Source organism: Etheostoma spectabile, chromosome 9, assembly GCF_008692095.1.
Source record: "Etheostoma spectabile isolate EspeVRDwgs_2016 chromosome 9, UIUC_Espe_1.0, whole genome shotgun sequence".
Lineage (NCBI taxonomy): Eukaryota > Metazoa > Chordata > Actinopteri > Perciformes > Percidae > Etheostoma > Etheostoma spectabile.
In genome coordinates, this window is record NC_045741.1 from 30,961,540 (window position 1) to 30,976,476 (window position 14,937).

The 14,937-nt window shown below is 41.0% G+C and overlaps 2 protein-coding genes and 1 long non-coding RNA gene across 4 annotated transcripts in view; 2 read left to right on the forward strand and 1 right to left on the reverse strand.

Annotated features, from left to right (window-relative positions):
• The window catches only part of si:dkey-75a21.2 (uncharacterized), a 7,988-nt gene extending 6,360 nt beyond the window's left edge, over positions 1-1,628 (forward strand). The window contains exon 9 of the mRNA XM_032525787.1: positions 296-1,628. Coding sequence (XP_032381678.1) covers positions 296-591 — 296 coding nt within the window. The 3' untranslated portion in view covers positions 592-1,628. The remainder of the gene's footprint in view (positions 1-295) is intronic.
• Positions 1-3,579, forward strand: part of LOC116695501 (uncharacterized) — a 14,027-nt gene extending 10,448 nt beyond the window's left edge. Inside the window, exon 2 of one of the 2 annotated variants that reach the window (XR_004333477.1) lies at positions 2,016-3,579. This is a non-coding gene — a long non-coding RNA (uncharacterized LOC116695501). The remainder of the gene's footprint in view (positions 1-2,015) is intronic. The other variant, XR_004333476.1, reaches the window with a different exon arrangement.
• Positions 3,580-5,836: 2,257 nt separating this feature from the next.
• ddx10 (DEAD (Asp-Glu-Ala-Asp) box polypeptide 10) lies at positions 5,837-10,113 on the reverse strand. Its single transcript, XM_032525783.1, has 2 exons — positions 8,655-10,113; positions 5,837-7,902 (listed from the first exon to the last, which is right to left on the reverse strand). The coding sequence occupies exons 1-2, from the start codon at positions 9,999-10,001 to the stop codon at positions 6,724-6,726; spliced, it is 2,526 nt and encodes an 841-aa protein (XP_032381674.1). The 5' UTR covers positions 10,002-10,113; the 3' UTR covers positions 5,837-6,723.
• Positions 10,114-14,937: the final 4,824 nt, after the last annotated feature.

Genomic DNA, 14,937 nt, shown 5'->3' on the forward strand with positions numbered 1-14,937 from the left:
GTGCATGTCCACTGTGAGAGACATAATCCCCCAAAAAAAATCCAGAAATCAAAATGTATGATTTTATGATTGGATCCCTCCATGATTTCTAAGTGGGAGAACTTGCTAAATAGCAGGCTGTTCAAATACTTAATTTCCTCACTGTATCTATTAATGCGGGTAGTGAAGCCGTTTGCCTTTGGTTTAAAGGGGCTATGGTGAAAATGCTTCTTGCATGTTTGGCAATTTTTAATCATTGTGCTACTTTGAAAAGTAAAAAAAATATGATTAAGTTTTAATTGTGTTTTACCTGAAGGCACATCTGCAGAGGCCCTTGAAGAGATGCTGGAGCAGTTCTGCCGTAGTCTTAAAGATAAACTACACAATGACCCTCAGACCTTCACAGCACCAATCTGCAACTTTCTGGGAACTTACAAAAAAATGAACGACAGCTCCCTTACGTCAGCTCTGCACTGTTTTGGGAAGATGTCACAGGGGAAATCCAAAAATCGCCAGTCTTCAAAAATGAATGGAACAGCTATCGGTAAAAGAAAGGCGGCATTGAAACCCGGACGACCTCCAAAGTGCCCGAGGAAGGAGCATCTGTATTAAAGGAAAAGCGGCGCAGGAAATGTGCAACACATTCCCTGTCCAACTGTGTAGAGGAGAAAACATTTGTCTGTAGTAATCACTAGAGCGACTGCAGTGACCTCACGCCTGGACTCCACTCTGAACTATTTTTGTACGTAGATACAGTGGCGTAAAGTAGTTACAACGGGCCCCTGTGCACGCTAGTTTCTTGTTACGAAACGAACACCATTAGGCGTGAAGATGTTCTGAGTCAGACTTGACAGATTGACCTAAAGCAGACCTGACACCAAAGGACTTTTCAAGGAATTCCACCATTGCAGACTAATTCCAATATCTGAATGTAATCCTGAGAGTCTTGATGGAGTCGGTGCTCTCCCGTCGTCTCCATCGGTTGGTGTAAGGTGGTCCTTAGACTCAGTCCCAGTCAGTCTTTTACCCATCAGACAAAACGCGTTCGATTATTATCGTAAGTCTCCGTTGTGACGTAAAATCATGTGAACATCAACAACAACCAATGGGTGCGCTTCCTCCAGCACCAAACAGAATGCAGCAAACAGCCAGAGCCAGTATTGTTTATGGTTGCACTAAGTTAAAAAAAAAAAAAAGTTGCCAATTTTCAACCCTTCTGAAGCGAATCAACCAATGGGAGTTTTACCGGCAGATACACGCCAACCTCCGGGTGCTGGAGACATTCATCGGCATGTATGGCAAAACAGCAAATATGCAAACTTTCCCAGAAGTCAGCGGTCTTCAACTGAAATAGAGACGGACAAGGGACCCCCTACTGGGCCTATAATGACGTGAAGGGTAGCCTAAAGCCTTTATACATACCTTTTTTTTAAAAAATAGAATATTAAGCTATTAAAAATAATTGTTGATTGGCATGATTTTATAAAGCATATTTTAAGGTTATACATACATATAGAACAGTGGCTCTTTAGGGTGAACTGTATCTGTGGATTACCTTACCTATGGGCCAGTAAGTCTATTACCAGTGTGGTTTCATATAGAATGCCAATAAATATGTCAGAATTATGTTAAGAAATTTCAATTTATGATACAACTTAGAAAAATTGACAATAATTGGGAGGCAACCCTGCAGTGACTCTGAGGACCCCCTAGGGGTTCTGGACCCCCTGTTTAAGATCTCTGCCTTAAGTTACCAGCTAGCATTAGCTAGCTAGCTTGGTTAATTATTTTCAAAATGAATCTAGTTAAAGTCATCTGTGACCCTTCAAGATCCCCAGTCTGTACATATTATGACTTTAACTTAAGATGTAAAGGCGCTGACACACGACCATTTGACATGTTGAATCGGAAGGCGGGCAGTCGGACTCAATGGCTAATGTGATTGGTAGAGTGCTAACCCTGGAAATGACGAGCGGGATGAGCGTAACTAACGTCTCAAAATCATTTAAACTGATCTTTGTCGATCTGAAATGAAGACAGATTCAGCAACTGCACAGCCTATTTCTCGCTCAAAATGCTTTCTGAAACACGTTTCGGTGAACTATTTTTGTAAAATATATGAGCTCCATCCATGAGTCTGGCTTTGAAATTCCGGAGAAGCCAGACCCATGTGTGGCGTTCGTCCAATCAGCTGCCGGTTTTCTTTTTTGGGTGACAATACAGATAAGCGCCACCGGCTGTTATGGGGGACGTCTTACGTCTCGCGCACGTGCAGAACGTACGCTCAAGTCAGCGTCGCTACGGTGTGTTCCAAGGCACTTTTTTGACCGACTCTGGGGGGGCTTTTTCTGCCAAAGGTCGACATTCGAGTTTGTGTGTCAGGATCTTAAGATGGTGTCCAACTTGGTAGGCATAAACTAGCCGCTGTATCTCGTATCATCTCTTCACATGATCAAAGAAAGACTTGACATTGGACAACATCAGAAAGTATTCTATGTATTCTATTCAAAAGTTAAAAAAAGAAAAGGTGGCAGTCTCAATCACTCACAAGTCGCATTGTTGGAGGGCCCGCTTTGTCAATGGGGCCCCTATCCTACGGGCCCCAGTGCAACCACACTGCCTGCAATGTCTATATTTATGCAACTGCAGAGAGGGAAAATATGGAGACGGTTATAAACTGGCAGTGAGTGTTAATGAGGATTATTAATCTACATGGTCAGAAATAATAGGGAGGTTGGGGCATTAACACCCTTTCCCTGTCGGAAACAAACACGTCAATGCGTACATGCGCCTGGAAATGAGTAAAAACTTAACGCAAATAAGAAAATATAGAGCAAATAAAGCACACATGTATGTATTTAGCTGGACCTAAACAGTTATGGCAACCTCACAGTTGTAATACACTTTAATGCACAAGGCTTCCTTCAATATTCTTCTAATTAGATGTAAGAAACAGAAAATGAAATGTATTCAGGTTCATAATTGCGAGAATCAGAATTGGAGTTAACCATGCTTAAAGCTTGTGTTTCTGGATAGTTGGATGGAAATTGTGTTAACTTATAGGCAAAGAAAATATAAAAAAAAACATTAAAATGAACTGTCATTAAAATAATGCACCTGTTCTAAAACACATTGATTGGAAGTCCTCATTTCCCTCTTCCATTTCTTTTTTTCAGGTACGCTGCAAGAGATACAAAGGGGCTTTGTGTGCATATATATATATATATATATATATATATATATATATATATAATGTGTGTGTACAGTATATACATACAGTACATGGACAGTATATGGGGACATTTTTGCCACTGCGTAATGTGAGGTGTAGCTGCTGTATGTAATCTTTGTGTTGTAATTTGTAATGTTTTTTAGTTGTGTTTTGTTTTGGCGGCCATGTCATTATGCGGACTCTTTCCCCTTCTTTCTCTAGAGACATGGAATTTGAATTTTGTTTGTTGCTGCCCAACTCCGTGTGTTGGATATGTTTTGCAGTGTCTTTGTGTGTTCTGTTCTACCTGCTGTTTCATTTGACCACTTTTTCAGTGTGACAGGAATACATGCACATGGAATATGAAATAAAAATGTGATATAAAATAAGAATTGTCTGTTTACGCATGTAATTTTGTTAGAATAATTCATATTCATGTATAATAAGTATTATGCTTAAGGTAAATAGATCCAAGTGCTTCTACATAGCACTTTGGCTGAAATACAGTATGTCAACTGAAGCCAAGGTGTACCAATGAAAAAACAAAAATATCAATGTCAGGGCGTAAGTTTGGTTTCAACATGGGGGGGGTAAGTAGACAGTTCTTGTTTTCCGTGCATGTTTTGAGCCCCATAAACTGCTAATTTTTACGTCTTTTGGGGAGGGGGTTGTCTTTCATATTTTTTCAGAGGGAAAAAATCTACCTGTAGATATATTAATATTGTGAAGGGGGGGGAGATATATCCCCTGCATCCCTCCCAAAATCTACTCCCGTGCATGCGGATAACACATTTCATCAAGCAGTAATCACCGTAGAATATATAAACAAGTACAACATTTAGCATTTCAAATTAGAATCGTTTGGCAAACAATAACGATATAAATCACAAATGGTCTAGAGGCTGCGCCATTAACTTTAACTTTTTTTCATTAACATTCACCTGTTATTGATCATATATATATATATATATATATATATATATATATATTGGTCAAAAGTTTGGTGTCACTTACAAATTTCCACTCCATTATAGACAAAATACCAGCTGATCTGAGTGGGGGGCTGATCTTTAATGCAATATCTACATTGCCCATTATCAGCAACCATTCATTCTGTTTACTTATCTGATATCATTTTAAAAAACTAACTGAGAAAACCTTGGAGAACCTTTTTGCAATTATGTAAGCACATAATGTAATTGGTTAAAAAAAAAACAATGCAACTGATCTCCGCTGGTATTCTGTCTATAATGGACTGCAATGGAAATTCTTAAGTGACCCCAAACTTTTGACCGGTACTGTACATGTGTATGTAGCCTACTGTGTAAATATATATTTATATATATGTTGGGTTGGGCTGTCCCTGTACGGAGTGTGGACTGGTAGCTGGAGCGGTGCCAGTACACCTCCACTGCTGCCCTTGAGCAAGGCACCGAACCCCCAACTACTTGGGGCATTTGTATAGGTCTTGAGTGTGTGTGTATTCCAGGCCTGTGTAATGTGTTACGAACAACAGAGTGAAAAATTATTTCCTTAACTGGATACATCAAGTATACATTATTAGTTATCATGAACTGGTTTTGATTATATCATACCATGTATGTCACTGCCTTAGGCAAGGCAAGGCAGCTTTATCTGTATAGCACATTTCAGCAACAGGGCAATTCAAAGTGCTTTACATAAAAATGATAATAATAAAAGTTAGACAGACTACGGAGCCTGCAAGCACTCCTGAATGTAATACATATTTACATACTGACATGAAGCCAATCTAAAGGCGTGGTAAGACCATGGGAGTTAAAAAGTCATCATTCCCTCACTTATTTATTTATTCATCATTCGCTATTTCAGAACTGTTTATAATGTTGATATTGTAATACAATAACATGATACTATTTATCCCAGTATCCTTTGCACAATGCTCCACATTTAAATATTTTTTTATTGAACTCTTCATTGCACTCATGCCTCTATATTGTTTCTGTTTAGAGTATGTATATATTAGTGTGTATATTTTGTCTTGGTTGTTTTTGTATGTGTAAGCACAAAAAATTCACAAAAAATCCTCGTATGTGTCCTCATCTCTGGCAAATAAAGCTGATTCTGATTCTAAATAAAAAAGAAACAAAACGTACTTTCAAAAATGAACTCAAAAGACTTCTCATAATGAGTTGAATGAGTAAATGTATTTTTTTAACAGGATTTGTACTGCTTTTAACTCCAGTTTACCATCACTTTTGTGAACCAATTCCTGCTGAAACATCTCACTGAGGAGGAAAGGTCACCAGGCTGTGGGTTTGAGTCCCTCTACCGCCGCCTGCAGGAGACAGGTGTGTCCTACAGGATGTAGCTTTGACCTTCATGTTGTCTTCCAGTCAAACATGAAGTTCAAAATTCATTTTCTGGCATTTTGGTCACTTTTTTTTTTAATCGTTTATTTTTATTTTTTCAAAAATCTCATTGTGTAAAGATCTTGTGAAAGCACTAATGGTCAACACTACAATATCGTTGCAGCATCGATATGTTTGTTAAAGAATATTGTGATGTATGATTTTCACCAAATCCTATTTTAACATAAATTGTTATGGCTGTATTGATTTAAAAGCCTTATAATGTGGTGGATCCACATCCACATGTGGAACAAAAATATGAACACCAGACAAGGGTTGCAATGCGTTGTAACTTGTGTTACTGAGATTGTAACAGGTATATTTCAAAAATGGAATTAGTAATGCATTTTATTACTGCGTTACAGCAAAAATAAATACATTACTGTAAATGTGTTGCTCCCAACGCTGCCAGCTGCTGCTGGGTCAAACTGAAGGGTTTTGTGAAATCACAGTTATACAAAAATTGTGTCCTTAAGTTAAACTTACAGCTGCAGTAATGGTTTGGAACGGTTTCAACAACCCACTTGGAAAAATCCAGTATGAGAGGACGTCATCAGGGTTATTTCAACTTTACAAAGGTTTCTATATAATATATAACAGAGAGCCGGCATTACAGACTGGGGGACTGTGGAATTTAAACACATTTAACAGAAGCTGAATCAGATTTTGGTAACAGTTGGTGGGTTGTTTCCGTTATCGTCATTTAAATGTGCTTAAACGTCAGCCCCGGTCCTTATGAAGGAGATTTTCTCAGTGAAACTCAATAATATTAAAAGATGTTTAAGTGTATAACTTTGATAGTTGCTTGTTTAGTCCGGTACATTCAATGTTACAGACACAAGATTTGAAGTCACATTTTCAGGGGTTTTAATGAAAAGATGGCATGGACTAAAAGTCAGGATATCTCAGCAGCTGATGCTGCGGTTTCAATCAGTCGTATTTGAATCTCTTATTTATGAGTTCTCCAATGTTATGAATGTGCAACACTAAAACCCCTATAACTTTGTCACTTTTCCAACAAAATTCATACTCAAACTTGTCTGTACTTTTACGTTTTCTCATTGAACTACCGACTTGGTGGTTAGAACTTTATTTAACTCAAGTTCATACGGTTTGTGCTCCTCATACTCCTCTCCCTTAACTCTAACTGCGTCCTCCCAGCAGATGTAAGACTAACTCCTCGTCCTCGGCCAGGGAGAGACCAGTGTCCAGGGCTGTGGGCTCATCATTCTGTTGTCTCACTTTCCTCCTCTTCCCCACTGGGATCTGCTTCTCTTCCTCATCGCTGCTGTCACTGCTGTGCTGCCGTTTGGCTGCAGTTATCTCCTCCTCATCGTCCTCTTCCTCCGAGTGCAGTTTGTCAGGGTCCGGCAGGGTGCTGGGGTCAAACTCGTCTTCGCTGTGATTGGCCAGGTACGCCACCACCTCATCCTCCTCCTCCGAGTCAGACTTGTGGCCGTGTTGCTTGCTGGCCTCCCTCCTGGCTGCCTTCGCCTTCAGCCTCTTCTCCCGGTGCTTGGCTTTCACTTTGCGGCTGTACTCGTGCTTGTCAAACTCCTGGTCCTCGCGCTGCAGCCTCTCCCTGGCCTTCTCCATGTTGATACCCGAAACCCCCTCCTCTTCTTCCTCGTCCGCTGTCGCTGCCCGCTGGACTGGAGGCCACAGCTGCACGGCCTCGCCTTCTTCGCTGAAAGCCACCTTGGTGTTGACTTGGAAGTTCCTCTTTAGGGCCTTTTTGGCTTCTGTGAACTTTGTCTCCTTCTCCGATTTCTTTCTAGAGTCCTTGGTGGGTTCTTCGGGACTTTCCTCGCCCGCTGTCAGACTGAAGACGTCCTTTTTTTTGACTGTCAGCAGGTCCAAGTCTCTCAGATCATCCTCATCCTCGTCCTCATCTACACCCAGGAGACGAATCTTGGCCTGCTCCACCTCTGCTTCATCACCACTTTCCTCGTCCCCGCCCAAATCTTCCGACTCCGAGCTCGGACTTTCCTCAGGAGGAGCGTTTCCTTTCAGCCGGGCCTTAAAGTTCCTCAGCTCTTCATCTTCCTCAGAATGCCCCTCCTCTCTCTGGCCATCTTTCTCAGCCCTCTGTGCCTGGGCTTTACTGAGGAAGCGCACCCTCGGAGCCACGGCGAGGCCCAGGGAGACCGCGTACTCTTGAATCTGGAGCTTAAAGACGTCAAACACCTCTTTGTTCTTCATCAGGTAGACGGAGCGCAGGTAGGAGACAAAACACCGCTGAGCTCTCTCCTTCTGCTCCTTCTCCTGGGCCAGGAAGGCCTGCAGCTTCTGCTGAACACTCTGCACTTTGTCTGGGTTCACCTGGAATACATCACAAAACAAAAATAATTAATACACATGTCTACTATGTTTTTTTTAATATTTTCTTTGCCTATAAGTTAACACAATTTCCATCCAACTATCCAGAAACACAAGCTTTAAGTACCCTCCTCATCAAAATATTGCAATTAGTTGTCAAAAACTCTCCAGGATGCATTTAACTGTATCACAAATATATATATATATATATATATATACACACACATAGATAATATACACATACACATGTATACAAATATGATATACACATATGCATATTTAATATACACAAATGTATAAAAAAAACTTTGCCTGCAAAAACAGCCTTAACTTTGCTTGACATGGGAATTGTCGCAAATCGCTTGAACAATAGCTTGCCTCTGTGCATGTAGACAGTAGTAACATTGTAAATTGCAGAATTTAATTAAACAGCTGCTAGAATCAACAAGGTCAGAAAGGCTGTAGTTGTCCCTCTTTTCTGTTTTTAAGGTAACTTTTGGGGGATTTAAGGCCTTTATAGGAATGCTGAAGACTTAACAGAGGAAGGGGGGGGGGGGGGGGGTGACAGGGAGCAAAGGGTCAGAGTCTGAATCAAACCTGCAGCAAAGACTGAGTCTTGAAATATGGCGCATGCTCAACCAGAAGGGCACACAGTGGTACACTGTTGTGTGTATTTTTTTGTGTGTGTGTGTGTGTGTGTGTGTGTGTGTGTGTGTGTGTGTGTATTGTGATGCTGTGGATGGACGAGGTCTCACCTGGATCTTAGTGATTGGAACTTTCTTCTCTTGCAGCTGGCTGACCATGCCCTTCTGCTCCGAGGGAAGCAGCAGCAGTAAGGCCTCCCCCCCCTCCTTGTACCGGGCCGTCCGGCCCACCCTGTGGATGTAGGTGTCTGCGTCCTCGGGACAGTCAAACTGGAGCACCCAGTTGACGGCGGGGAAGTCCAGGCCTCTGGCGGCTATGTCGGTGGCAAAGAGCACAGCGTTCTGCTTCCTGAGGAAGTCATTGTAGACCTCCACTCTCTTCATCTGCTGCTGCTTGCCATGCAGAGCCAGGACGGGCATGCCCGGTCTGAGGCGGCAAAGGACCCGGAACAGGTACTGCACCTCCTTGCAGCAAGCGAAGAAGACGATGATCTTCTTCTTCAGGTGGCTCCTGATAAACGAGTACAGCATGTTGACCTTCTGGTGGAGCTCACACACCACGTAGCTCTGCTCCAGGGTGGCCGGCGTGCTGAACTTGGCCTTCTCGTGAACCCACACGTACTCCGGGTCTTTGAGGCTGAGCCGGGCCAGGTCTTTGACCGACTTGGTCTGCGTGGCGGAGAACAGCAGCGTCTGCCGGGACTTGGGCAGGTTCTCCACAATGGCGTTGAGCGTGTCGGCGAACCCCATGTCCAGTATGCGGTCCGCCTCGTCCAGGACCAGCATGTGGAGGTCGGAGGCGTGGAAGGCGGCCGTCTCGTCCATGTGCTGGAGCAGGCGGCCCGGCGTGCAGATGACGATGTTGGTGCGATGGATCTTCTCCGACTCGGTCTTGAGGTCCTTCCCGCCGATGACGAGCCCCGCGGAGAACTCGTGGTTCTTGCCCACCTTGCGGAGGACTTCGAAGGTCTGGTAGGCGAGCTCTCTGGTGGGGGATATGATGAGAGCGCCGAGGCCGTCCATGGAGCTCCACTGCTGGCGATACAGACACTCCAGCACCGGGATGAGAAAGGCTAACGTCTTCCCGGAGCCAGTCTTAGCCGCGCCGAGGACATCTTTCCCGAGCAAAGCGAAGCCGATAGTCTGTCTCTGGATCTCCGTGGGCTGTCTGTACTGAGCCCCCTGCAAACCTAACAAGGTTTTCTTTGAAATTGGGAAGTCGGAGAACCTAACAGCCTCATTGGAGTTAATGTCCCCGTACCTGCTAACGAGCCTGTCGATGTATTCCCGTTCGACCTGCCATTCGGGCTTCTTCTGCGGTCGCTCTCTCTTCACTTGCGCTTTCGTCTTGTTGTATTTTTTCTTCCATTTCTCGAAGTTTTTGACGGGGTCTGTGCCGTCTTTCATCTTCACAGGTTTACGTTTCTTCCCGACAGAGTTTGTGCCTTTTTTCTCCATGGTTTTAAGGTAAAAAGAGCAGGAAATTTGTTTTTGTTTTAAATAACAACACGCAGGATACTACTTCAAAAGCGTGGAAAGAAACGACAGCTCTTCGTCGCGTGTACCTCCACGTCATCACCAAGCGACCAATGAGACCTATTTTTTTTTTATTGACAAAAACAACATACAATCCTCACGTAGGGGAAAGAAATTCATGCGTAGATCATAGACTGTGTATTATTGATATAATATAATATAATTAAATATAAATAATATTTAATATTAATGGTCTATGGCGTAGATGCAATAATGTTGTCAATGTACAAGAAAGACTTACCTAAGCAAAATAATAAATACAAATAATAAATAATACCACTCCCTGAAAAATAAGTAATGCAGTTAACAATGTAATTAATACCTGTAGGCTATATACTTTATACTTTCTATTCATTATTTTTGTTTACACATTGTTGATGCAAAGAATATTTTGTTAATTCACAGAGAGAAAAAGCTTTTTCTCTCTGTGAATTAACAAAATATTCTTACGTTAGGTTTTTGTTTGGTTCGAACTAACCTTTAGAGAACCAAAAACTAACGTTCCCTAACGTTCTCTAAACGTTCTGTGTTAGTGGGGAGGCGAGCGAACATGACCAAATGTGGACTTCCTAAAAAGAAGGAAATATTTGTGCAATATAAAACACTAATACAAATAAATATGCTGGCATACATATACTGCATATAACTAATAATAATAATAACTCTAAATATTGTTACTGTAATTTTGTTAATGGGAAACAACGTTCTCTGAAGGTTCTCCAAAGCTTTTTTTTTTTTTTAAACTTCCAGTCTCTGGCCTTAAATTATAAAAGAATTTAAAAATAAAATAAAAGAATTATCAAATACAAATGTTTTTTTTTTATATTGTCTAGGTATCCGTCTGTACCTCTGTAGATGAAAAATGAAAATGTTTACAATGAAGAAAGTACTACAAATTAAAAAAGAGAAGCGGTGACGCGCCCGGATCACATGCCAGTTAAAAACAAGAGCCACGGAAGTTAAAGGGACGCCCTTCCAAAACAAAAGCTCATGATTGTGTCAAAGCCCCTAAACCCAAACCTGTGGTCTAACTACTATTTAGATATAAATGAATCTTCAAGACGAAACGTGAGAATAAAAAGAAATAACACGGTTTAGCCTACACACTGATTACAGTGTAAAACATGATTTGATGACATTGATTTCCAGTGGTGTATGTACTACTGGGTATACTGCACTGGGGCTTTAAATCTGTTTACCATGTTGGCTGCTGATCAATACAAGTTAATTTAAATCCCTGCTGTACTGTGTGTATGTATACAGTATGTGTGTGTGTGTATGTGTATGTACATATATATATATATATATATATATATATATATATATATATATATATATATATATACATATATACATACATTTCCATATACACACTTAAAAATGCCCAATGACACACAACAACATACTTTCCATTATATTGTTGATATATTTTGATATCCCTGACCACCTGAGGACACTACAGACTGTGGACGCTCTCCCTGACCACCTGAGGACACCACAGACTGTGGACGCTCTCCCTGACCACCTGAAGACACCACAGACTGTGAAATGCTCTCCCTGACCACCTGAGGACACCACAGACTGTGGACGCTCTCCCTGACCACCTGAGACACCACAGACTGTGAAATGCTCTCCCTGACCACCTGAGGACACTACAGACTGTGCAATGCTCTCCCTGACCACCTGAGGACACCACAGACTGTGGACGCTCTCCCTGACCACCTGAAGACACCACAGACTGTGAAATGCTCTCCCTGACCACCTGAAGACACCACAGACTGTGAAATGCTCTCCCTGACCACCTGGACAACCACAGACTGTGGCAGACTCCCTACCACCTGAGACACCACAGACTGTGAAATGCTCTTTAACCCAACCACCTGAGGACACCACGGACTGTGAAATGCTCTCCCTGACCACCTGAGGACACCACAGACTGTGGACGATCTCCCTGACAACCTGAGGACCCTACAGACTGTGAAATGCTCTTCCTGACCACCTGAGGACACCACAGACTTTGGACGCTCTCCTTGACCACCTGAGGACACCACAGATTGTGGACGCTCTCCCTGACAACCTGAGGACCCTACAGACTGTGGAATGCTCTCCCTGACCACCTGAAGACACCACAAACTGTGGACAATCTCCTTGACCACCTGAGGACACTACAGACTGTGAAATGCTCTCCCTGACCACCTGAGGACACCACAGACTGTGGATGCTTTTAACGTGTTGGGCGTATAGGTCCCGGCACCGGGATTTACTTCGCCTTTTTTCGGAAGTGCTGACTTCCGTCATAAATTGCAAGCATTAACCGTCATAACCACGCTCAAGCCATACACCATTTAAAAGCTTAAAGTCTCATGATTCCATCGAGCCCACACACAAGCAATAAGGTGACTCACAACGGTTTAATCATGTTCTGAAGTAAGCAGACAGACATATTCGAGTCAAATTGAGTGTGCTTTCCCTACCTGTCTGCTCGTGTCATAAATCACAGCGGTGAAAGATCGCCGAAAACGTGGTATTCCCTCCTTCGTAACACTCCAAGCTATTAGAATATCCAGCCTTGTAATCCATAATTATCTGGTCCCCTCACATCTGTAGTTTCTGGCCAAGTTTTGACGTTCAAAATCTAGATCATGCATCTTTCTCGGTTTTGATGGCGTGTAACTTTTTCCGTGTTCGCGCTACTTTCTCACTCGGCACACCGTCGGAATCTGGGGCTTGTCCAGTTTCCAATGAACTTTCTTCTCAGCCAATAGCATGAGTATTTCCCAAGATACTCCCAAGGTAAGCCAATAAACATCTCACAGTCCCCATTGGGCCCACGTGGGAAAAACTGACAGCATTTCCCACCAGTCAGAGACAGAGGTCATAAAACTGGCATTTCTGTTTAGCCAATAGGAAGACGAGTTGAATGATATCAAACATGGCCAACAAACATTTTCCCTGAGAGGGTCTCCAGCCCATTCAAACCAAAAATATTGCCTTTTTATGGCATTTCACCATTTCATCAAATTATGATTACTTATTCCTATAAATTTATGTATATACTTCTTTTATGTATATGTGTGAGTGATGTGGATGTGTTTTTGTATTTCAGAAGTTATGTATTTAGCACTTTTTTGGCTTTTTTAGAAATAAGAAATAAGACAAACGCACAGACATATCTGTAGAAAAACATTCATATAAAATCCATTTTATAAGCAATTTTCTCCTGGATTTTTTCTGTTCTAAGTTGAGACAATTCGCTAGGGTACTATTTTAGTATATAGCCCATGTAATATGCTTACAGTAGTGCTTTTTATTAATTTTTCAGATGATTTACTTGGACGGAAATAGAAATTCTGTGTTCTAACCTCTGTAGCTCTGTGTCAGTAAGTCCTAGTGTCACAATGCCACTAGAAACAACAAACTGAGAGAGTTAGCTTCACAATGAACTCAGGGTCATCCCAGAGGGCCAAAGCAGGTGGAAACTGCAGCACTTTTTAGGGGGTAAAAATTTAGGCGAGAAAATCATATATTTTCCAGTGTATTTTTTAAACGTGGCCCTAAAACCCACCTTTTTAGGATGGTTTTTGATTGAACTCTTGCCCTTTTCCTTACATTTTTGTATTTTTGTATTTTTATTTTCATTATTTTCATTTTCTCCATGTGCTTTTATTTGTAGCACTTACCTGTTTTATCACGTAGAACTTTGGGATTTGCGTAAATATTAAGTGCATTACAAATTGAGTTTATTATTATTATTATTGCTTGATTTTTGTTGCATATGGATACGCTTTAATGCACCATGTTGCGGTTGAAATACCTTCATATAGCTTATGCGAAAAGAAAGAACACAGATGACAATTCAAAATACATCAACAATATAATGGAAAGTATGTTGTAATAGTAAGTGTGTCATTGGGCATTTTTAAGTGGGTATATGTAATTCTTCAAGCTTTTTAGCGCATATACCTGCGTATCTATCACTTAGACTACATCACGGGTAATTTCCCAGTGTGGGTTTAATGAACTCCATCTATCTATCTATGACACAAAACACCCTCCATTAAAAAAGGAAAGGAGTTATACAGCTGTGACAAAAACAATAGCACTACACTACTATGACACCTTTCTGTAAGTATCTTAGTTGTGTACTTTTGGTAGCTAAAAAGAATGTAAATCCATATAAAACAATTCACGGTTTTATATCTATGATAGCCCTCTCCATGGATTTCTATACAACAGAAAGTCAAGGTAACTCACATTTTATGAATGAAATATTTCACATCTAAAGGCCTTTTCCCCAGCAGATAATATAACATAATCGGAAAAGTACACGTGTTACTTGTAACATTAACAGTGCTTTTGTTAAGCAGTATACCCTGGACCCTGAAACTGAAGCAGGAAATGGAATTCAGCCTTTGTTAATTTTATTATTCACACCTGTTCTTTTTCTATGGCGACATGTCAAATACTTGCTGAAAAAAAAAAAAAGAAATGGTATGAGACAAGCTCAAACATGTATTTGCTCTGAAAAATAGCATTTTAATAGCATATTAGTGGTTATTTGTAATTAAATGACTGTTTTTACATTTAGACCTATCACATACCGTAAGTGCTGTATTACCAGTATTATAAAAAATAAAATAAAAATAACAATAATATTGTTACTATTATTATTTTTCATATTATTATTATTATTATTATTATTATTATTATTATTATTATTATTATTATTATTATTTATTATACTGGTAATAAGCACAATTTTGGGGTGCATTACCTGTAGACAATTCTTTGAATTGTGTTTCCATCAGAGACTGTAAATATTAACAAGAAATGGAATTCAGCCTTTGTTAATTTTATT

Excerpts from the sequence above, each read along its gene's own strand:
- ddx10 (XM_032525783.1), bottom strand. The coding sequence starts at position 10,001 with ATGGAGAAAAAAGGCACAAACTCTGTCGGGAAGAAACGTAAACCTGTG. Across the intron at positions 7,903-8,654 it reads TTCCAATCACTAAGATCCAG|GTGAACCCAGACAAAGTGCA; the intron begins GTGAGACCTCGT and ends GATGTATTCCAG.